The sequence below is a fragment of the Balearica regulorum genome, chromosome 9 (assembly GCF_011004875.1).
Source record: "Balearica regulorum gibbericeps isolate bBalReg1 chromosome 9, bBalReg1.pri, whole genome shotgun sequence".
Taxonomy (NCBI): Eukaryota; Metazoa; Chordata; class Aves; order Gruiformes; family Gruidae; genus Balearica; species Balearica regulorum.
The window spans coordinates 23475481-23497065 of NC_046192.1; the positions used below are offsets into that span (position 1 = coordinate 23475481).

The 21585-nt window shown below is 48.7% G+C and overlaps 1 protein-coding gene across 9 annotated transcripts in view; it reads left to right on the top strand.

Annotated features, from left to right (window-relative positions):
• The window catches only part of TNIK (TRAF2 and NCK interacting kinase), a 161268-nt gene that overhangs the window by 114981 nt on the left and 24702 nt on the right, over window positions 1-21585 (top strand). For 4 of the 9 annotated variants that reach the window (XM_075761557.1, XM_075761560.1, XM_075761559.1 and 1 more), the window contains 7 exons: window positions 6354-6464; window positions 6953-7039; window positions 8248-8448; window positions 13193-13357; window positions 15208-15447; window positions 17745-17851; window positions 20531-20694. In XM_075761557.1, coding sequence (XP_075617672.1) covers window positions 6354-6464; window positions 6953-7039; window positions 8248-8448; window positions 13193-13357; window positions 15208-15447; window positions 17745-17851; window positions 20531-20694 — 1075 coding nt within the window. The remainder of the gene's footprint in view (window positions 1-6353; window positions 6465-6952; window positions 7040-8247; window positions 8449-13192; window positions 13358-15207; window positions 15448-17744; window positions 17852-20530; window positions 20695-21585) is intronic. The other 5 variants (XM_075761562.1, XM_075761564.1, XM_075761563.1 and 2 more) reach the window with 3 other exon arrangements.

A 21585-nucleotide genomic window follows, 5' to 3' on the forward strand; every position in this document is an offset into this window, starting at 1 on the left:
CGTGGGGAGCGAGAAACACGGCCGAGTTGCTATGGTGAGGATGAAAGGAGGAGTCCTTGAAGAGGTACAAACCTTCTGTTGCAAATGCGGTGGGTTGTGGCAGCGGTTAGGAAGGATGCTCCCCAGCGTGGCCGGCTGCGGCTTTGCCAGCTGCAAGGTGTCGTGTATCTGCCGTGGGCTGCTGTAGGAAAACCTGAAGAATAGTAGAGGCAGAGATTAGCAAACAGAAAGTTTTGTCGCTCCTGCAGGGAGTGGGATAAAGGATCCACACAAGCAGCTTTGAGCATCCTACCTTTGAGCTTCCTGCTCACAGAGGAGTCTCACTGTCCGCTGCCTGTGCCCAGGGACACGGCAGGGACACGGGTTTGTACCCCTGGACTGTCCCATTATTAATAGCACAGCCAGCCAGAGGGGGATATCATTTGGTCTTTGTGTTCTTCCCATGTATTTTGAGGCAGGAAGCGTCTGATGGCCAGACAGAGGGGCCAAACAGCGGCTGTCACAGCTCTGCTGAGTTTGATGTTGCTGCCCGGAGGCACCCAGCACACTCCATCTGTGTCGCTGCGGTTTTGCTCCAGAGAGCAGCATTACTCCAGCCCTCCTACACATCACAACAGCACCCAAACCCTTCAGCAGCAGCCAGGCTGTTGTCTTTTGGCCTCTCTGCATTTTCTTATGCTAGGTTTGCACTAAATTCAGTTGTTGATTCTTGGCTCTGGATTTATTTTGTTTAATGGGAACATGGTTTCTTCCATGCTTCTTTATGGTCTGACTGAGATGGGGTGTGCCTCCAATAGACAGCACTGTACCAGCAGATCACTGGGAGGAGAGACCAGTGGAAGACTCGGATGACTCTATATTCAAAATAAAATTGACCTTTAAAACCCAATAGAGCATCCGGGACAAATAACCACTTGGAGCTGGTGGCTGTTGGGGCTCCTACGTCAGGCTGTTCAGTACTGCCAGGCATATTACTGTGTTTATAGAAAGAGCTCTGACTCATGATAAGACGCCGTGAAGGTGGCCAGGCTGAGCGAGCACAGCGGCTGGGCCCCAGCGCAGCACCAAAAGGATTGACTGCAGAGGATGCCAAGCTCAGAAATGCCTGGAGTTAATTTGCGCTGGAGATGCACAGCAAAAGAGCTGGAGAAAGGCTGTTAGTGGGATAACTGGTCCGTTCCTCTGCCAGGGCAGACCTTCAGTAGATTCTCTTGTGGTTTTCCAATCTTGTTTTTAAATACTGCCAGGGACAGAGCTCCCAGCAGAGCTCATAATACAGGAATCCCATTTTTTCTGTCATCTTGATCTTCCTAAACCAGGATTTCTGAACCTCTCACAAAATACCTCTCATTTTAGGGCTTTTTTGGGGAAATCCACCATCTCCTAATGTTGCTCCGGTAATAACACCGAATGCATATATACAAAAGTCAAGTAAGGAAGTCTGCTGGTGGTCTCCTGATGCACCTCATGCTGCCCCTGAGACCTGCTGCCATCCTTAGTGTACCTCCTTGCATCTGTTGGACACTTGAGTCTCCATTTTCAGCAGCTGACCAATTTCCTTTTTTAAGGCTGAATCTTCTTCTAGGCAGCTGGAGAGATTTAGATTTTCAGCTGTCTTTAATTGCGGTGGAAGTAAAAATCTCTAAGCTAGCTTTGAAACTGGGTCCTTCATGCAAGTAGAGTTGCAGATTTGTTTTCCCTCATGAAGAAAGTTGGTCTTGTGAATTCAAAATGTGCACCAGAACTAACTGTAAAAAAACCCAACCAACCCACAAATTAGAGAATTAAAGATCAATAGATCAAGTAGCACTAAGGAAAATATTTGTGTGATGCAGAAGGGTGAATAGGCTTGAATATATTTTAATTTTTCCCTATTTATACATAGACTAGAAATATATAGTTCCCTAATAAACCCTCCAGAATGAGCCTTGCTGCACCAGTTTAACCACCAAAACCCCAGCTGAGCTGTAGGAATAACACATCTCCCAGTCAGGAGCATTAGGGATCCTGCGAGACAAATCTCTGTGCAGACCCCTTGGCAGCAGTGGGCAGATGTAGTCAGGGAGGGCTTTACATAACAGCATTTTTCTGCCACGTTGTGGGGTTTTTTTTCCTTTCTAGGTATAAAATGAAGGCCAGGTCTTTACAGGGAATGTACAAGGCAAATCTAAGCGTCTTGCTGTTTGCATGTGAGGTTTCATTCAGTGCAGTTACAGAGCTGGATGTTCAGAGGATAAAAAAATTGCTGCAGCTCCTTTCGATGTTAACCGGCAGAAGACTGTCTACTGGAAGCTCTTATAAAGCAATGCAAAAAAATTTCCAACAATTAATTATAGAAAAATTTAGGCTAACTAAAATGGTGGTTGTTACTTTCTTCTGCATATGCAGCTGTCATATAGCTTGTAGAAACGTTTCCATTAAGGTGACAACCTCCTCACAGTGATGTGGTGCATGGTGGCACTGCAGTGGTCCCAGCAGTAGTTTCGTGCCTGTTTCCAAGGAGCACTGCATTACAGCAGCTCCTGTGGTACAGGTATGTGCTAAGCCTTACATCTTCCTAGTTTTTCTTTGGTTATAAAGAATGCAAAGCTCACGATTTTCCTGCGTGGAGCATCCCTTCATGATGATCCCAACTAAAAGCTCCTGCGATGGTTCAGAGTGCATCAGATCCCCGTTTGCCGTGGTGGGAAGTTCTGACCCAGTTTCTCTACCAGTGGGAAACAACTCTCCGTGCTCCAGTGCTTGGTGTGTCAGGAAAGATGATGTTCCAGCCACAGTCACTCTTTCCCTGGTGGCTCAGATAAATGAGCCTGTCACAACAACGCAACCACCTAGAATATTTGTTTTCATTTGTCACTTGGAATTCCCCTTCCACTTCTTTGCTGGGTCATGCTCGTATCTGCGAGCAGCAGCCGAGGTTTCCAGGAGCCTCTTCTTGCAAGTGTCGGTGCCTCTCCGAGCTCCAGGGGTCACGGGGCAGCTCCAGCTCGCCGATCGCTCGTAGTCCTGAATGCATCTGAGCTAGCAAAGTGAGCTTGCTCCTTTGAAGTCCTTGTTTCATGCCAGGCCTCCAAGGGCCTTCCCACCAGAGCTTTTGCCTTCGTGTGTCTTCCCTCATCAATATTTAAAACCTGTCATTTCTAGTGCAGCGCAAATAAGATCCCATTCTGGCTTACAAGCAGCTAGATACAGCTTTACCTGCAGAGTTATATAAATGCAGTCCTAATTAATTGGCGCTCTTGCCTTGCATGAATAATAGATCTGGATAGTGTAAATACACACAGTATTTTCAGGCTTGGAGAAATGTGGGAAGTATGCATTGGCAGTGGGAGAGGGAAGGCAGAAAACAGGGAGACAAGGAGGCAAATAAAGAGAGATCTTTGTATCGCTCCCTTTTCCCTTTTTTTTTCTTTTTTTTTTCCCTTTCTACATGCACTTTTCACATGCAGTTTTCAGCTGCATCTCACTGAGCTCAGTCCCCACTTTAAACAGGGTCCCCATCAACCCGGCGCTGCTCAGCGCCGGCGTAAGCAGAAGTAGAGGGGAGGTGGGGGCATTGCTGGAGGCTTCGCCCACCCCTCTGCAGTGCCAGGTCCTCTCCAGATGTTTGCCAGCTGCTGAAGCGGGGCCGCACGGGGAAGGCAGCTGAGCGTGCCAGGAGGCTGTGCTGCTGCCGGTTCACCACAGCGATGCTGAGACAGCGGTGCAGTGTTTAGCTGAAGGTGCTCGTAACGCGACCATGACAAATGACTTGCTTATAATGTGACCTGACAAAACCGCTGTTGAGCTGGAGGGAAGCTCTGTACTCTCGGCCTCGATAAATGTATATATTTCATCCCGCTCACAGCCTCAGCCCAAAAAGCCTGGCTGTGGCAGGGTCGAGAGGTCCTTTAAATATCCAGAAGAGCGTCAAGCCTGGCTTCGAAAGCAATCTGTGCCTGGGGGGGGGTCAGTTCCCACCTCCTGGGGTTAAATAGGCTTTTTGGTGTGAAAATGGGCCGCTGGCCAGCCGGCCCCTGGAAGGATGGTGGTGTGCTGCTCCCTCCCTGGGAAAAACACTTTTGTCTCCTTCCTTGGAGGGGTTTGGCTTTGTTCGCCTGCCGGATTGGCAATAAAGACCAATCGGTGATTTTTATTTAAGAAATAGCTGTGGCATTCAGGGTCTTGCCTCCTGCTAGCCAAACCCAGCCTACACGAGCATTATGTGCTTTATTCAGCAGCGTGCTATTTTAACTAAAAGAACAACATTAAAACTCACCCAGAGTGATACACACTGTGATTGGAAGCTCAGGGTAACCTGTACTCAACCCGTTAGTCCAAAGATCCATGCTCCTGAGTGCACGGGAGCAGTCACCATCCCCAACACTGCTCATCCGGTCAGGGAGCGCCGGCGAAGCCAGGAAATCCCATGTACTACCATCACTGCTGCAGAGTAACCGCATCCCAGTGGCGTATCCTCTGCAATTTCTAGTATAGAGTTCAGAAAACTACACACAGCCCTACGTTTGCATTGTGCTCGGCGAGGACAGGCGTACGCGCGGAGTAACACATGCATCCCCGCCTTACGTGGGCAGTGCGAGCGACTGCGCCTGGCGTGGGACACGCCGGAGACTGGAGCTGGCAGGTTATTTCAGGTTGGATGCGATTTTTCCTTCCCTGAGGCGAGTGGAGCAGCACTGATAAATATGGCTATAGGTGGCACTAAAGCTGTGCCGCCGCTCCAGCGTTAAGCTGGAGGAAATCAGAGAGTCCCTGTGCAGGGGGGCTGTGGATGTTACCTCTGGGTGAGGAGACAGCAGCCAGACAGGCAGTGGCTCCTCCCTGTATTGAAATGTGGGGGTGTCTTTAAACGTTTGGTAAAACATCTGTCTGTAGATACATCCATCTTTGTAGGTATCTGTCTACCAAGATATCTATAGATATTTATCTCTAGAAAGATATATAGAGATATATAAAAGAATATAGAGTACAATATAGATTAGATATATAATAGAATTATAGTATCTATAATAGCTCTCTAATAAAGTAGGTCTAATTAGATAAATATGTATTAGATATCTATTATAAATATATATATTGGAGATGGATCTATTGTATTAGATATCTATTTAAAGATAGATCCATGTAATACCTCGAATATCTATATAATATTTCTATAGATTGATATCTATAATAGGGACAGATATCTACCTAGATATCTATAGATAGATATAGATATCAAATCCATCTGTATATACAGTGCAAATTTACTGCAGAGCAGCAGTTTAAAGTGGTTGCATCTTTGTCTCTGGAAAGCTCAGCCAGTTCCTTGGGCAGAGCCGCCGTAGGCAGCTGCCGGCTCAGACCTCCACGTGATAGAGCTAACGGACTGCGGTGCCAGCCCCTCGGGTGCCTGCCTCGCCTCTGCAGCCTGCTCAGCCGCTGCGTGTCGGCAACAGGGGGGAAAAAAAGGGAGAAAAAAGGACCAGGTTTATGCTTTACCAGGTTGCCTCCCCAATAGCGCTGCACGCGTGTTGCTGCGCCCAGCGCACGATGGAGTTACAGCAGGCTGCAGAGCCCTGGTAGCCAATATTGGCATTTGAGTGCCCTCTGCCGATGCGCTGGCTGCGGGGCTGCGGTGCCGAGCAGCCTGCGGCCCCTCTGCTTCCATGGCAGGGCGTTGCAGCAGTTTGCTGCGAGCCCCTGTTCCCCAGGACAGGAGAGCGGGGTGGTTCGGGCGGTTGGAGGAGTGACGTTGGGATAAAAGGGAGGTGGGTGGGCTAGGGTGTCACCTGGGTGGCCAGTGCAGCCTGGACTGCTCACAGCAGGCTGTAGTTCATCGGCACCCCAAAATGCCCTGGATTGCTGTCGGCAAAGATGCTACAGAGCCGAGCGAGGAGGGATGCGACCCAGAGGGCAGGGGTGGCCTGAGAACAGCAAGGGAGGCCCCCACCCTGCTCATTTTGTGTTTCAAAAGGGAAAACCCTTTGGATTTTGGGTCTTGTGTTAGCTTCTGGGCTCGGCAAACATCGAGGGATGCATTCCCCTCTCGGCAGGAGCTCCCTCAGCGCCCTCCCGCGTGGCTTCACCTGTAAACGGCGGAAGAAATGGAGTTATGTGCATGGTCCAGCACTGGCTTGGAGGATGCTGTGGGTTCTCCTTAGCTGGTGCCGGGCACCAAAGCACGTGAGGTGGGATCACCAAGCCCCTCTACCACCCCAAATGAACCTGCCTGCCGACAAGGCATCTCCTCGGGCGGGCGGGAGCATTACAGGTTGCTGGGCGTGGTGGCTGCCTGAAAACCATGAGAAAAAGGACTTTGAGCTCCTGAGGAGAGGAGTGACGGTGCTGACCTGTACCTCCTGCCCCCACAGCAGCAGAGGCGGGAGAAGGAGCTGCGGAAGCAGCAGGAGCGGGAGCAGCGGCGGCACTACGAGGAGCAGATGCGGCGGGAGGAGGAGCGGCGGCGTGCGGAGCACGAGCAGGTAACCTGGTGGGAGCGGGGCGATCACCTTCAGCGTGGATTCCTCTTCCTCTAGTCAGAGATTTTCTTGTAAACACTCATGTTTTCTCCACTTGAGAGCAAATTGCTTAATCGTTAACGCCATGTGTGTCGCTTTCCACCGCTGTCGTTTATTTTCGTGTGGATCCACTTGCTGGCCTGCAGGTGTGGAGACACTTGATGCAGGTTTTTTCCCCCCACTGGTTCCCAGGGTGGGGTGTTGTGGTTTTCCCCTTCAGTGTTAGCCATTTCCCAGTGGATTTCACTCTTTGCCCAAGTCCAGCACCTTGAGGAGTGGTGGACACCCTGGGCTCTTTGGGCAGGGACGGAGGGTGCCCGGGCTGATTGAGCAGTGTCGGCTCTCGGGTGGGATGGATGCGGGTGCCCACCTCATTCTCCTTCCTCATGGGAAATGCTGTCTCTTTTACCTTTCTCTCTTTTTCCTTTGATCCTTGCTGCCCATGCCTCCAGGAGTACATCAGGCGACAGTTAGAGGAGGAGCAGAGACAGTTAGAGATCCTGCAGCAGCAGTTGTTGCAGGAGCAAGCGCTACTTCTGGTAAATGGGAGGCCCCGCCCACGCTTGCCGCTTTCTGCCCGTGTCGCGTCCGCATGTGCCCGCATGCACCCGTGTCCCCCGAGTGCCTCCTGCCGTGCCGAGATGTGGGGGACGCTGCTATCACCGCCGGACCCAGAGCCTCCCGTCCCGCTCCGCGGCCGCGAGCATGCCTCGATTCCCCCGCCGCCGCTTCGGGCTGCGTCCCCTCGCGGTGCACGCCTCTCGTTGCACGCCTCTCGTTGCATCCGTTGTGTGGCATCGGCATGCTTGTGCCTTCGTGAGGGGAGCAGCCCTCCGTTGCCGCGTAATTGTGAAGGCTGTTGGCAGCATGTTGGAGCGTGGTCGAGCTGTCGCCTGCCTGCATCCGGCAAACTCGCCCTGCCATGCGGGTTTTCATGTTCTGAGTGAAGGCTTTTGTTTTAATTTCCTCACAGGAACACTGTATATTCCCTCTCATGCTGTTTGCATTCTAGATGTCCTCTTTTTTTATTTAATTTGGTTTTGTGTTATCCTTGTCGATGCTGGTAGCTGTTACTCTCACTGTGTTTTCTTTTAATCCCCAGGGATTATTCTTTTTCTCTCTTCCTATTAATTTTATTTAGGGAAAAGAAAAACCCTCACACAAGCCCTTGCCTTTTCAAAAGGCCTTTTCAAAATGATTTAGTCATTAAACCTCATAGAGCCGTAGGGATTCAGAAAGATCGTATGGTTGGCTCTGCTGTGCCACCCTTCCCACGAGCGATAAATTGGTCGTACAGAGGACTTGGCTTCAGCTGGGTTCTCTCTGACCCAGCGGTGTTTGTCACCTCGTCGGAGTGACGCTTTGTTCTTCCCATCCAGAAAAATCTGGGCAAAACCGATGGTATTGTGAGTTGTGAGCTGTGAACCCTCAGGGGGTCTTGTGGTGTTTCGCTGGGGAGGCAGCACTGGCACCCCCCGATCCAGCAGACGGGGCAGTTCACCGGCTGCAGGGTGCCAGCGCCGGGGTCACACCTCTGCGTTTGCTGGCTCTGTCCTCCCAGCTGCGTCTCCTCAGGGATGCTTTACAGCTCAGTCCCCAAAGTCTTGCAAATCAACGAGCTTTGCCAGAAAACAGCCTTTCAGATACTCAGGCTCGGTTTTCCACCCAGACTGATAAATCTGCAGTTTGCAGCCCTGCGTTTAAACACTGGCCGGGTCCCCGTGTCACTGTGTTTTCTTCTGGGTAGGAGTATAAGCGCAAGCAGCTGGAGGAGCAGCGGCAAGCGGAGAGGCTGCAGAGGCAGCTCCAGCAGGAGCGGGACTACCTGGTGTCCCTGCAGCAGCAGCAGCAGCAGCAGCGGCAGGACCAGAGGCCGGCAGAGAAGAAACCCCTCTACCATTACAAAGAAGGGATAAATGCCAGCGAGAAACCAGCCTGGGCCAAGGAGGTAGGCGAGAGCGAGGAGCGTGGTGATCCTTGTCTGCATCTGCAGGGCTGGGCATGTGGTTCAGTCCGAAATACATACGGCAGATTGCGCTCTGCTGGGTCGGCCCCCAGCAGATGCCATTAGCTGTGCTGGAAACGCTCCCAGTTCAATGCAATCGGTGTGCGTCTTTGTGTATGTTTGTGCAAGGAGAGAAAGTGAAGGAAGGAGGTTTTTCCATGAGGTCCTCCTGAAACCTGAGGTCTTTGCATGGATCCCATGGAGGGGTTCAGCCATAGCTGGGGACTTGTGACAATGTCAGGAGCTCCTGATGCTCCGCAGCTCTGCTGGGTGTCAGGGGTGAATGCAGAGGAGTGGTTGTAGCGGGGCTCCTTGCTGAGCACTGATTCAGTTCCTCATAATCAAACGGGAACCACACAGCACACAGCTTTTTCTCCCGTGCTCAAGGCTGTATCTATTGGGGTTGCTCTTCTTTCATGATTCTCAGGAAAGCAAGCCACTTTGCTGATTTTCTTTCTCTCTCCAGCAAAAAGAGGGAATCGTTGTAACAAATGTGAGAACTTGAATATTAATTATTGCCCGGCTGAATAGTCTTGAAAAGATGAAGACATGCATTGTCTGCAGTGCGGTTTCAGGATCATGTGCAAACACTTTCTTTCTCCTTAATCTCTTTGTGGTGGCTCCAGTAAGACTGGTGCCCACTCTTGCTATTAATTTTTCTAACATTCTTTGTGTTTAGTTGGTTTAATTTTGTAACCCTGCTCCTGGGCAGAAAGATCTTTTAATAACTCGTCTATTCTTTCTACTAAGCAGGATCACCGCTCTGCTGCCAAATGTCTGGCACCCTTTAGTCCTGGCAGAGATGCGATGCGCATCCAACATGTAGCTGTCTCCTGGTCTTTCCTCTTGACAGCCCTCAGCTGCATCCACAATACCTGCAAGCGTCAAATACTCAAGAAATTCAATCAGCTGTCTACTGCTAAGCAAAGGCCAATAATACAAACAGTTCTTAGCCTTTCTAAACCATCACAAAGAGAGGTGTGGGTGTCAAAAACTCTTTTCACCTCTTTATACTCCCTTGGGTTTCTCCTTTGTTCCCTTCTGATTTAGTCTTCAGAGTCTTTTGGTGGCAATGCACCTGATGACATATTTTTGTGGAGTTGCAGCATCATTCTTCAGCCCTTCCAGGGGAGGAGGAGGTTTGGTAAGTGGGTTTGCAGATGAGCCATTCCAGATGCCCTGAGCCGTCTCTGACAGGAGGGGCTTCCACCTGGGTGGTGCCTCTGCGGCTTTGGGCAGACCTGGGTCTCTTGTCCCAGAAGAGACCTGGGTCTCTTATCTGCAGAAGTGCTGAGAGTAGGTAGCAGGCAGGCAGGAAGGGAGTAAACTCTGTCTTTCATTGCCTGGTTTTAAATGTGTCCTCTATAACATTGCTAAAGTACCTCTGACACTGTCTTCAAAACTATAACAAAGATACCTAAAAGGGAATTTTATTCTTTATCTGGGGTGAAGAAGAAAAGTGCTGGGTTTAACTTTCCATTTCAAGCACAAAGGCCCATTTCTTCTATGGGGGAGGCGCCTTTTTTTGATGCCATCACTGGAAGCAGGGCATTGAGAACCACACGATGCGAATAGGAGCAGCAGAATGTGGCCTCATACCCTTTGCTGAAATCATAGGGAAGATGACGTTTCCTGTTGTTGGGGAACATCTCCAGCTTCCACCAATTAGCTCTCCAAACCATTTGTTCTCTACCTGTGTCACTCTGTCCAGTTTCTGATGAAATGCTCAAAGCAGCGAGTGTGGCATCTTTCTGCTCTTGGGAGCAGTAGTTTGATGTGCTGCCTTGACACAACACCCTTGGGAACTTCCCAAAACTACTCCTTTTGCCTCCATCCCCTGTTTTATCTACTACATAGTCCCACTTTTAGCACAATTCAGCTACTTTGCTGCATATATTGAAGTACCATCCTTGCTGGTTGTACAGATAGAGTTGCTTTGATGCTAAATCAGCCTACCGTGGTTCTCGCTGTAGCTTCACAGTTTCCATACCCAACCCATGCGTGCTAACTTAACAGAAATACTGAGACTTTGTTTTCCTTTGGGAACAAGGAAAAGGCAAGTCTGGTGCTCAGCCTACAATTTCTGAAGGCTCTGCAGAGCTTATTGGGATATTTCCTGAGGATTTTGCATGATATCCCATACTGTCGTTGTTTTTATGCTCTTTGGTCTCAAGTCTTCTCTCTCAGGAGCTGGACCCACCACAGCTGAGTTCTCCTTGTGCCATGCCCCTCTCTGCTTTTCATACTTCTCCTTTATACACTTATTTTCTTGCCTCACTCGTCTTCACATGATGACTCCAAGACCCTGCAGACATGGGGTAAAGCATAAAGGTGAGGCTGTGGCCACTCACATTGCAGTTGTGTCCCTGTGTCCCCTTGTTAAGGGACGGACCTGTTGGTGAAGACAAAGCTCTGGGTTAGGAACTAGGCTGGATGGCGTCTTCACAGCTTTCCTGGAGCACAGTCAAGGATTTCTCTTTTTTTATGCTAAACAAAACAGTCTGATCGAATAGTCATACCAACACACGTGGATGCACATCCCCATCTGCTGTCCCTTCTGCTCATCTCCTTTTGAGTGAACAGTTATCCTCTGGAAGTTAACTTGGGATGTAGCTTGGGTGCTGCCCCAGACCTCTCTTCTTATAATCAAGGACTAGCTGAGCCTTTTCAGACATCATGTTGGGATCCTCTGATGATCCAGCCAGGGACACGGCATTAGCACTCTAAGCAGTAGTACTGTAATTAGCAGCTCTCTCCGTTACCAACCCTCCTGCTATGGACCAGTACTTGCTAAACAAAGTGATACAGATAGCCAGGTCTAACTTCTCAGTGACAAAGAAGCTTGGTCAGCTGAAGAACAGGTTTGGGCAGGTATATGCCATACATGACCGTGCATAAAGGAGGGGACAGGTTTAATTGGACGTTTTCCACACGGCGGCCAGGCCCTGCGGTGCTTTCCCGCAGCTCAGAGCTTCCCGGGGGCTCGGGGCTCGGCTGTGCGTCACGAACCGTGCTGTTCTCTGCAGCAGCCAACGTGCATGTCAGCTCCTCCTGCGGTCCCCATGGCTCTTATCCTTCTCTGGCTTTGAAGTGGTGTATTAAAACATCAGCAGCCTTCCACTGGGACCTGCACAGAAGCTAAGGATGTTCCCGTTTGATGGGAATCTTGAGTTCAATTAGAGATGGCTGGAACTGGAGCGATGATGAATTCCTGCAGGGGTTTGCTGCTTTTTCCTCCCTTTCCGCTTAATGGTGGAGTCAGTAAGGCTGGAGAGTCCCAAGAGCTTCCTCTGTTGTGCCGGTGCAACAAAGTGCTTGTGAGGAGATGCTGGCAGTGGGAAAATCAAGCACCATTCTCCTTCCCAGTACACAAACATCCCCATTTCATCACTCTCTGCCTTCTCCTCCATGTAAGCTTTGAAGTCCTCCTTAACCAGCCGCGCATTACAGCTTGGCAGCGTGCCGGAGAGCGCCTGCAAACAGCCGGAAGACTCGGCGGCGGCACCGTCTCCGCCTGCCGTTGTTCGTGCCAAGGCTTGGCTGATAAGGAGATGTGCTGAACCGGGCCTGCAACCCAGCGCTCATGCTGCTGCTCCCTTGTTCAGAGGGGGTTTCCTTCCCACTCTGCTCTCCTTCCTTCCTTGTGTCCACTGCCGCAGGCATCACTGAACTGAGCTCTGCACGGTCTCTGCTAGCCGGTGGGCAGCGCCTGGGGAAGCTGTGACGACCTCCTGGGACACAGCAGTGACCCTGGTGGTCCCTCATGAACTAGAAAGGAAAGAGTCCGTAACACAAATCTCTTACCTAACTTTTATTCTGACTCCTGCTCAGTATCTGAAAGAGGAAAAGATTCATTTTTATTAATATAATGGCTCTTTTGTTTCATGTATGTTTATTTGCTTAAAGACGACCTGTGGTTCTTTCCAAGCAAACCTGTTCTGTACGTTGCCTTTTAATGTGATATTGTACCTGGTGGAATCAGGACATGCTGAAGGTATTTAACACGTTAATGATACGTAAATGAAAATATACGTCAGATCTCGAGGTACCAAAAATTCTGCATAGCATATGCTGCATGAATATCAATGCATACAGTCTAACTGCAGGGGCACCCAGATTGCACGTATGCCTGGGTTAGCTGAAACCACTGTATTTCCAGCAAGAGTAACTGAAAGCAGTGAGGTTTGGGTTTATTTCTCTATCAGTAATAGAGATTTTTCCCCTTCCTTAATGACAAGGTGCCAGAGTCGCTAAATCTAGATCAAAGCCAGCTATTTTCTGGCTGCCATGTTTTTTCTTTTATTCAGATCAAACAAAAGCACTCCTCGTGGTGTTTATAGTAGTGAAGGAAAAGGGTCCCCTTGCTTAAAGATATGTTTGAGGAGAAGCAAGAGCTTCTCAGGAGTCATCTTGTAGAAACACCTCTCTGAGGCATGTTGCTTTTTCTTTATTTTTCCATTTCAAATTCAGAAATGAATTATGCGCATAAATACAAACAGTCTTTTTGATGTCTTTAAAATGCATTTATTGCACGATATCTGCTGGGTAACTTGAATTCCATGGTCATACAATACCCTGATATACCTGAAGAGAAAAGAGCTTTTCATATATGTATTTTCTTACCTTGGTTTTCAGTTGGAGATGGCTTTTTATGGATCGTTCATCCACTCTCCCCCTCTCGCCACAGGTGGAGGAGCGCTCCCGGCTCAATCGCCAGAGCTCGCCGGCCATGCCCCATAAGGTGGCCAACAGGATTTCTGACCCCAACCTGCCTCCTCGGTCAGAGTCTTTCAGCATTAGCGGTGTGCAGCCGGCCCGGACCCCACCTCTGCTCCGACCTGTGGACCCGCAGGTAATGGTGCATCCCCCGGCAGGCTGACCTACCGGAGCCAGGATGCTGGGGATGCTGGTAAGGTAACGAGAAAAAGAGTGGATTAAAGGGAAATAGTGTCTTGCTCCCTGGTTTCTCAGCTTTAAGTGTATTCATGAGTAAGAGCAGCATCTACATTCATGGATTCCTCTTGTCACCTCCATGTGTTAGAAACATCACGCTGGTTTATACCTTCCTTTGAAGCATCACGTACTGGTTACTGCCAGAAACAAGCTGGAGGACCGAGAGGAACCGCTGCTCTGGTCCAGTGTGGCTGTTGCTCTGTTCCTCTTTGGACCTGGTTTATATAAAGGACTAAAAAAACCACAGCGCCTGGTACAAAAGACCCGGGACGCTTTGATGCTGAGGATCGTCAGAAAGAGGTTTTGCTTTCTTTGCCGCTTTAATTCAAGGTTTTGTTTCGGTTTTCCATTGAGTTGACATCAGTCACAAACACATCTGGAGAGGGTGTAGATCACTATGACCATCTAAAAATTCCTCCCAGCCACGAGGTCTGTAAGTACTCTGCCACCGAAAGCTCCGCACCGAGTGTCGGTGCTGGCTCTGGTCCAGCCCCTGGAAGAGCTCCTGCAGATCCGCAGACTGCAGCAGGGATTTCAGAGGGAAGTGCAAAGCCTTTGCTCCACGTCCACGTGGGCTTTCTGTGGGAAAACGTGGCAACTAAGTGCCATCCGCACGTGGGATGTGCACCTGTAGGTCAGCAGTACAATGCCAGCTGTAAACAAAATACATGCAGGAAAGCCCTTAAACGTGCAGCTCTTTTTTTCCCCAATGAACGTGGTCTATATATGTTGGGAAGCGGGTAAAACCCCCCTTCACTGTAATCTCTCTGGTTGACCAAATACTTTTCCGTGACCTTTTTGACGACCTATATTGTCAACAGCTACAAAGACTTTTGTTTGGAAATAAAATACTAATGAAAAGATTGTTTGAAACCCAGAGACCCACATAAATGTATGCATGCATACATATATACATGATACATGTACATTTGTACATAGACATGTATGTAGAAATGTCAAATAAAAGTTACAGTCCCACCATATCAAAGAAGTGCAGCTTTACAGGGTCCTGGGAAGAAGCTCTGATTTCACAAACTACCATTGTGAATGTCTCAGATTTCCCCAAACAGATGTCAGTATTCCTTTCACTCGTAACCTTCAGATCTATAGGGCTGATCCATGGGATAGGGGCTACCTAGACCTATAGAACTCATGCCTCAAGATATTTTTTTTTAAGCCATCTATGCCTCAGAATTCCTGACGATTTTTTTTAATTAATTTATTATCGTTTCCTTCTCTTTTTTTTTTCGTTTTTCATTTTTAACAAGGAAAATCCATGCCAAACCTCATTAGCACAACCTTAGAGGTGCAGGCGTGGGAGGTGGAAATTTGGCAAGCGGCAGGCAGAGCCTGGGGCGGGCATGGCGTGTGCGGGAGCTGGCAGGAGGGAGCAGCCTGCCCCTGCTCCTGGGGTGGTACCCACAGAACGGCGCGGGGCTGTCGGTACGAGCCGCGTCACCGTGCGCACGCAGGAGCAGTCAGGACCGAAGCATGATATTGCCCGATTTTAAAAGGCTGAGCTGTGCGAGCATAGTTTTTAATAGAGCTTGCGTTGAAGCAATACAAGTCAGAAGTTCCTGAAACCAAGGCAGTGCTGATCTCAAACCAAGGGGGCTTTTTAGTGCATCCAAAGTGCTAATCAATTTTTTTTTTAAATCAAATTTTTAAATATTTTTTTATTCCTTTTTTTTTTTTTTTTTTCTTTTTTTCCATTTTGTACTGATAGTTCTGTTTTGACTTGGTGCATAGATTCCACATCTGGTCACTGTGAAATCCCAAGGAAGCTCCTTGTCTGGGTCTCAGTCACTGCATGAACAGCCTGCAAAGGGACTGGCTGGGTTTCAGGAGGCTCTGACGGTGACCTCTCACCGCACTGAGATGCCAAGGCAGAACTCGGACCCCACCTCAGAAAACCCTCCTCTGCCCCCTCGCATTGAAAAGTTTGACCGAAGTTCTTGGTTACGGCAGGAGGAAGACATTCCACCAAAGGTAACACTATCGCTCCTCACTTTCAGCACGTCAAAAAGGCAATCCCAGAGCTAATTCCCCCAGGATGGTGCTGTGCTCAGCACCTCCGGCAAAGCAGAGTGGGCAGGACTGAGCCCATCCCCGTGGCTTCGCGGCGGGTACCGACCTGCCCAGGGGCTGCGTTTCCTGAGGCAGGTTTTGCACGAGATGCTGGGAGCTGCTTTTGGGTGCGCACGCAGCGCTGCAAAATAGCGTTGCCCTCCAGCAAAGAAAGTTCTCGAGCCCGGACAGAGGCCAAAATAAATTAATTTCTCCTTTCCCTAAGATAAAAAACAACCTTCTGTTTAAATAGAATTATAGGAACATAAAATTTGTCATACTCAATAAGACGGGTCCATTTTAGTCTGGTACTGTGCCTGTAATCGCAATCAGTATTTGATGGTAGACTTGTAAGGGCTCCAGCAGCTTTATACCTTCATTGACATTTTGGCAGCATCTGGTAGTACCTCTTTAATTAAGACTCTTCTGGACGAGTATTTCGATTGCGTTGTTTATACACCTTCATTTTGGAAGAATTACAACTTGGCCATTAAAGTTCCTCTTACAGTGAATCAGCGCTCAGCCTGGGAGGATTTTTACAGAGGAAAAATGATTACGAATTGATTAGTGACAGTGAGGCAGTATTTGTCCCTGATTGAGAGGCAGATATTCTATATATTAACAAATAAGTGACTTGCATTTTTAAGAGCAAAATACCAGCTACGAGGTAAGCCTCCTTGTGCAAGGGATCTATGGTGGCGTGTCACATATGTTAATATTATTTCTATTTCTGCTACCACCAAGTGATAAGAGACATAGGTGCTTGCTTAGGAGGAAAAGCAAGCCAACAGCTCCTGGAGTTGTTCATGTGCTTTGGTACTCAGCAGCCCAGAAGGGCGGCTGCCTGGGTTTAACCCAATTTTGAGAAACCCTTCGCACTTTTAAGGTTGGCTTTTGCCTTGAGTCCTTTGAGAACTGCAGTAATGTGCTACCCGGTGAGACCACAGCACCCGCTCCTTGGAAAAAAGCTGTTTTCCAGCACTATGGAGTATTTTCCCCCTCGACTGACGAAACGAGCTGTGGAAGGGATCCCCATCAGATCCCATTTAAGGCCATCATGTCAGCAGTAATACCCATGAGGAGCCTTGACTTCATATTTTACTGCTCGAAGAGGGTTTGATGTGTTTGTAAGCGGGACGAAAAGAGTGCCCCGTGAGGCAGGGCCAGCTGTTCTGTGGTCCGGCGTCTTGTTTGTGCCAGTGCTTACGGCAGGATGCTTCAGAGGAAGGTAAAAAACTCCCAAGTCCCGACTGCAGAGTACCCTACCCGGAGGGGAGATTTCTTTTTGATGAGACAAGCTGTAGCTAGTGATGCCGCAGAATAAAAAGCTTGTTCGTGCTCTTAATCTTTTTATCTTGCCTAACATAACTATGTGTTTATTCTCAAAAAAAAAAAAAAAGCCTAATCCTTTTTTTCGCAAATCCCACTGAACCCTTGGCCTCTCTGTTATCTGGTGCAAGGTATCGCACGGTGAGTATCGTCGTGCTTCTCCACATCAGCCTGCGCTGCGGGGGGATGAGACCACCGCACCTGTGGCCACGCGGCAATGCCCGTGCTCCCGTGGGACGAGGCAGTGCTCCGAGGTTACTCACCGTAGTGCCTGTAGGCTGCGGTTGGCGGTGAGCCGTCCTGCCGGCAACGGGGGTTTGGCAGCGGCATCTGAAGCTCAACGAAGGTCGTAGGGTTTGATTGTGAGTGTTAGGTGGTTCGGTCTGGATCTTTCCACCATCAGTCCTCTTGTTTGTCCATCAGTCAACACCTCTCTGCTGGTGCATGTTGTATCCGAACTAGAGATGCTAAAAACTCCACTGTGGCTGCTGAAATGCACTTCAGTCTGAATTTGACCTTAAAAATTGCTTTACTGGGTTTTGTTAGATTTGAATTAGATATATGTGTGTGTGCGCACATATATTTTTGAAAAAGCAAATGCCCTGTTTGATGGTAACTGGGCTGCTCTGTGTGCTGCTTGGGGCTCCTCTGCCGGGAGCAGCCCTGACGGCAGCTTTGCAGCTCGTTTCCGTCTCACGCTCGGGCGATTCCTTCTAAAAGCCAAGAGCTTTGCGGTTTATAATTGATATAAACATTGTCTGTCTCTCAGTGGGAAATCAATTCTAAGCCAGGTCTCGAGGCAGTGCTGAAAGGGGATGTCAGATGTGCCAACAGCCCCCTGACGTGCTGGGGCAGACTGGGTGACGGCGAATGTCTCCGTTCCTTTCCAGGTGCCTCAACGAACCACTTCCATATCCCCTGCTCTGGCGAGGAAGAACTCCCCGGGCAACGGCAGCGCCCTGGGGCCCCGGCTGGGCTCCCAGCCCATTCGGGCAAGGTACGGACACCGAGGGGGACGGACACCGAGGGGGACAGGCAGGAGTGGTCCTGGAGTGCTGCTGCCTGCTGACTGGTCACAACACGAGATTTGCAATGCTTCTCGTGTGGCTGGGATGAATTTTTGCATTTGTTAGTATTTTGTACCGACACCAAAGGCTGTGAGCGCTTTGATTGGTGGAGGAATCAATCCTGGGCATCACAGGGTTTGGAAGTGGATGCTGCATCTGCTGCTCTGGGGTCAAATGGGAATTTGGGTACTCCCTGTAGTGGAATTAGGTTCTGGTTCTCCCAGTGTCACCTCCTGCGTATAAGGGGATCCATATAAGCCGGTGGGGAGACCTCAGTGATACCGACCGTACATTTCCTACGCATCAGAGCAGCTTTTCATAGGTAATGACTGAGGAATGTGCCGGGGGACAGACACTGATACAGCTTGGTGAGATCTTCCTTAGATGTAGGTCAAGGATTAAATTCTTTCAGCTTCCTAAGACTAGGGCCTTTAGCTTAGCCAGATCCAGCTCTCCGGCACGGCGGTGTGCAGGGCGTGCTCATAGCACCCCGCAGAAGGATGCCGCACCACAGCAGCGGTCCCATCTCTGCCATGTCAGAGCTATCCCTGGGCGTGTTTAAAACCATCAGGGAAGTTGACAGTCTCTGCTCAGAGATGGATGGAAAAAACATGGCTTAGTCATGCAAGAGCTTGTGTCTGGTTTCCAGAGCATCACAGGCAGATCTCTAGACCTCAGACAGACAAATCTCAGGGTAAATACGTAGCCTTATACAATGGAGCATTTTAGTTTCTTCTTCCTGCCTCATCCTTTCAGGGTGAGGTCAAAAGACGAACGCTGGGCTGTTCGTAGGCATGTGCTGTCACCAGGTTCAGCGTACGCCTTCCTTTCCAGCTCAGTGCCCCGACCGTGCATCCGCAAACCCGCATACGGCGGGCAGCAGCCTGGAGCAGCTGGCAGGGGTAGCAAAAGGAGGAGGAATCTTTTTTTGTTGTGTTTTGTGGCGTTTTATTTTTAAATTCGAGAACAAAACATTCATATCGTGCTTGGTTCCTCTTTATTGCTCAAGGCTGAAGCATTTTGAATTCTTGAAAATGTTGTTCTTTTAATTAGCTGTTGCTTGAAGGACAGTTTAAACCATGGAGGGGTATTGGGCTGCATGGTCCTAGTAAGGGGTAGTAGTGAAAGTAAAAAGGGTAACGGGAGTGTGGGATTCAAGTTGAAGGTTGCCCAGTGTTTCCTTCAGCCTCCCGGTCCCAGTCCTGGTCAGTACAGGTGAATACATTAGTATTATTTTATTCAAATACATTTCTTGAATTAATTTAGTTAAGGACATGTCAGCTGGATAGCATGAACTGGAGGCCTTCAGTTTGATGAAAACTGGAAATAATTGGGATGCTACCATGTCCATTAACTAAGTATTTAGTGAAATAGTTTCACATTTAATTTCTGTCACAGTCACGTAGCATTTCTCCAATTTTCCTTTTTAACCGCCTCTCCTATTGGTTCTTGATTCCTCCCGTGCATAAATGTAAATACTATTAAAACATGCTTTCTTTTATTTGTTACCCTGTTGTAGCAAATGAGGGGATATTTTCTTGCACTCAGAAAGTTACCGTCTTGCTCTCCTCATTTTAGTACCCACCTGTGTCAATGCAAGATAACACTAGGCAGTGATTTTACACGATATCCATGCTAAGCAGTGTCCAAACGATCCTGCCAACGACCCCATTACGGCTATGGACCTTTGCACCATTTGCACCATCGTTCTCCGAGGGGCACGGTGTGCACGCTCCACGCGCCTTGCACTTTGTGTGCACGCCCTCCAATTGCAATTGCGTTACGCCATGTGTTAGTATTACCGCATCGGTTTTATGTATGCAAGGTCCTAATTGGACTCGATGGAGAAAGCTATCTATACATTTTTAATGGGACTTTGAATAATAAGATCACTTAACAGGAACATTGTATAAAACCAAATTGCATAACTTTGAATTGAGCCTGTCTTCTGATGTCATTTCAGTGCCAAATAAGAATTAATTTCCTAAAGGCATCTGATACTCTGAGAGATATTAGTCACTCTTTGTGTATCAAGGACGCTTTTTATTCTAGATTTATGTATGTTCACAAGGGTAAAAGAAATCAAGGAAGAAAAATGGTTATCTTATGCGACTTTAAAGTGAAGCCATGAAAATTGGGAAGTGTGATTAAGTGGCAAAACTGATCTGCAGCCTTGTTGCAAACTTGAGATCCTTTCTTCGCTGAAATATTTCTTTCTCTGTCTAACAGCAATTTGCAAATGCCTACGTTTACAATGAATATTGGTGGTTAATTCAGATAACTCCAGCATTGCCCATCTACAGGCTAAAGGGGAGAAGCAAAGCAAAGAATCTTTTAATTTTTGCTGACTTTGGCAAAGTAAGAGTAGAAAGCCGCCCTAGCCAATTTATCATCATGGTTGTGATCCACCTCCATTAAGATGTTGAGTGCCTAATTCATCTCCCATGGATTTCAGTAGGACGTGCGGGATCAGTAGCTTCGGAAGAGACGACCTCAGCCCTGTCTTCTCCAGCACCTTCCAACTGTGCCTGCGGCGCGGGAAGGCTCTGAAGCCCCAGAGGTGTGTGCAGCAGCATCTGACGGTGCCCCTCTGTTTTGTCCTCCCACAGCAACCCAGACCTGAGGAGGACGGAGCCCATCGTTGAGAGCCCGCTGCAGAGGACCAGCAGCGGCAGCTCCTCCAGCTCCAGCACTCCCAGCTCCCAGCCCAGCTCCCAGGGTGGGTCCCAGCCCGGCTCCCAGGCTGGCTCCAGCGAGCGCAACAGAGTCAGAGGTGAGGTTCTTGGAAAACGTCCCTTAGCACCGGGCGTGCTTTCTGAGACTTGTTTGATAAGCAGAAAGGGCAGGGATCACAGAGGTCTTTGATCTCATGTATGTCTTTTTTAAAAAAATTAAAAAATCAAAGGATTCATCGTTTCTGATGTACTTCTGTGACCAGCTGGCCTCCTTGCAAACAGAGGTGCCGACACTCCCTTTGCCTGGATGCTGATGTAGGATGCCCACGGCAGTGTGCACTGCTCGCGTGCTGTACTGAAGCATCACAGTGCCAAGTAATTTATGCAAAAGGAGGGTTATGCTGTAGGGTTAAAAAAAAAAAAAAAAAAAAAGAATATCAGCATGCTTCCTATCTTCATTGACCCAAGCTCATTGTGTTTCCCTTTGGGTGTGTATCTCTTTTTTCCTTTTCTTTTTTTTTTTTTTTTGAGCTTCATCTTTGTGCAAAGCCTGAGATGGGAGCAGAGGAGTGAATTAGCCTGTCAGGAGCTTTCTCTAAAATGCTTTCACCAGGCAGCCGTGCTTACACTGGGTTTATGTTCCTAGCCAAATTGTTTCTTCTCATCTTAGAGCCACTCTTAAAGATATTCCATTCCCCCATCTAATCGCAGTAGGAGTTGCTAAAGCACATACAGCCCATACATCTGCATTTCTGGCGCAGCCCCACAGTATAAATCCCCAGGGCTGAAGCGCATTAAAACAAATGCCGCCTCCATGCTTTGAATTTCTGATGACTTGGCCGTAAGATGAGGTGTCTGTTGTTGAAATCATCACGTCTCGAGGTAGTCAATAAAAGCAGTTTATCGCCAGTTGTTCTTTTTGCTTTGGTTTTGTTTTTACTAATGAGGAATCCTGTGACAAATAATATCCTAGCAATGTCAGATGCTGC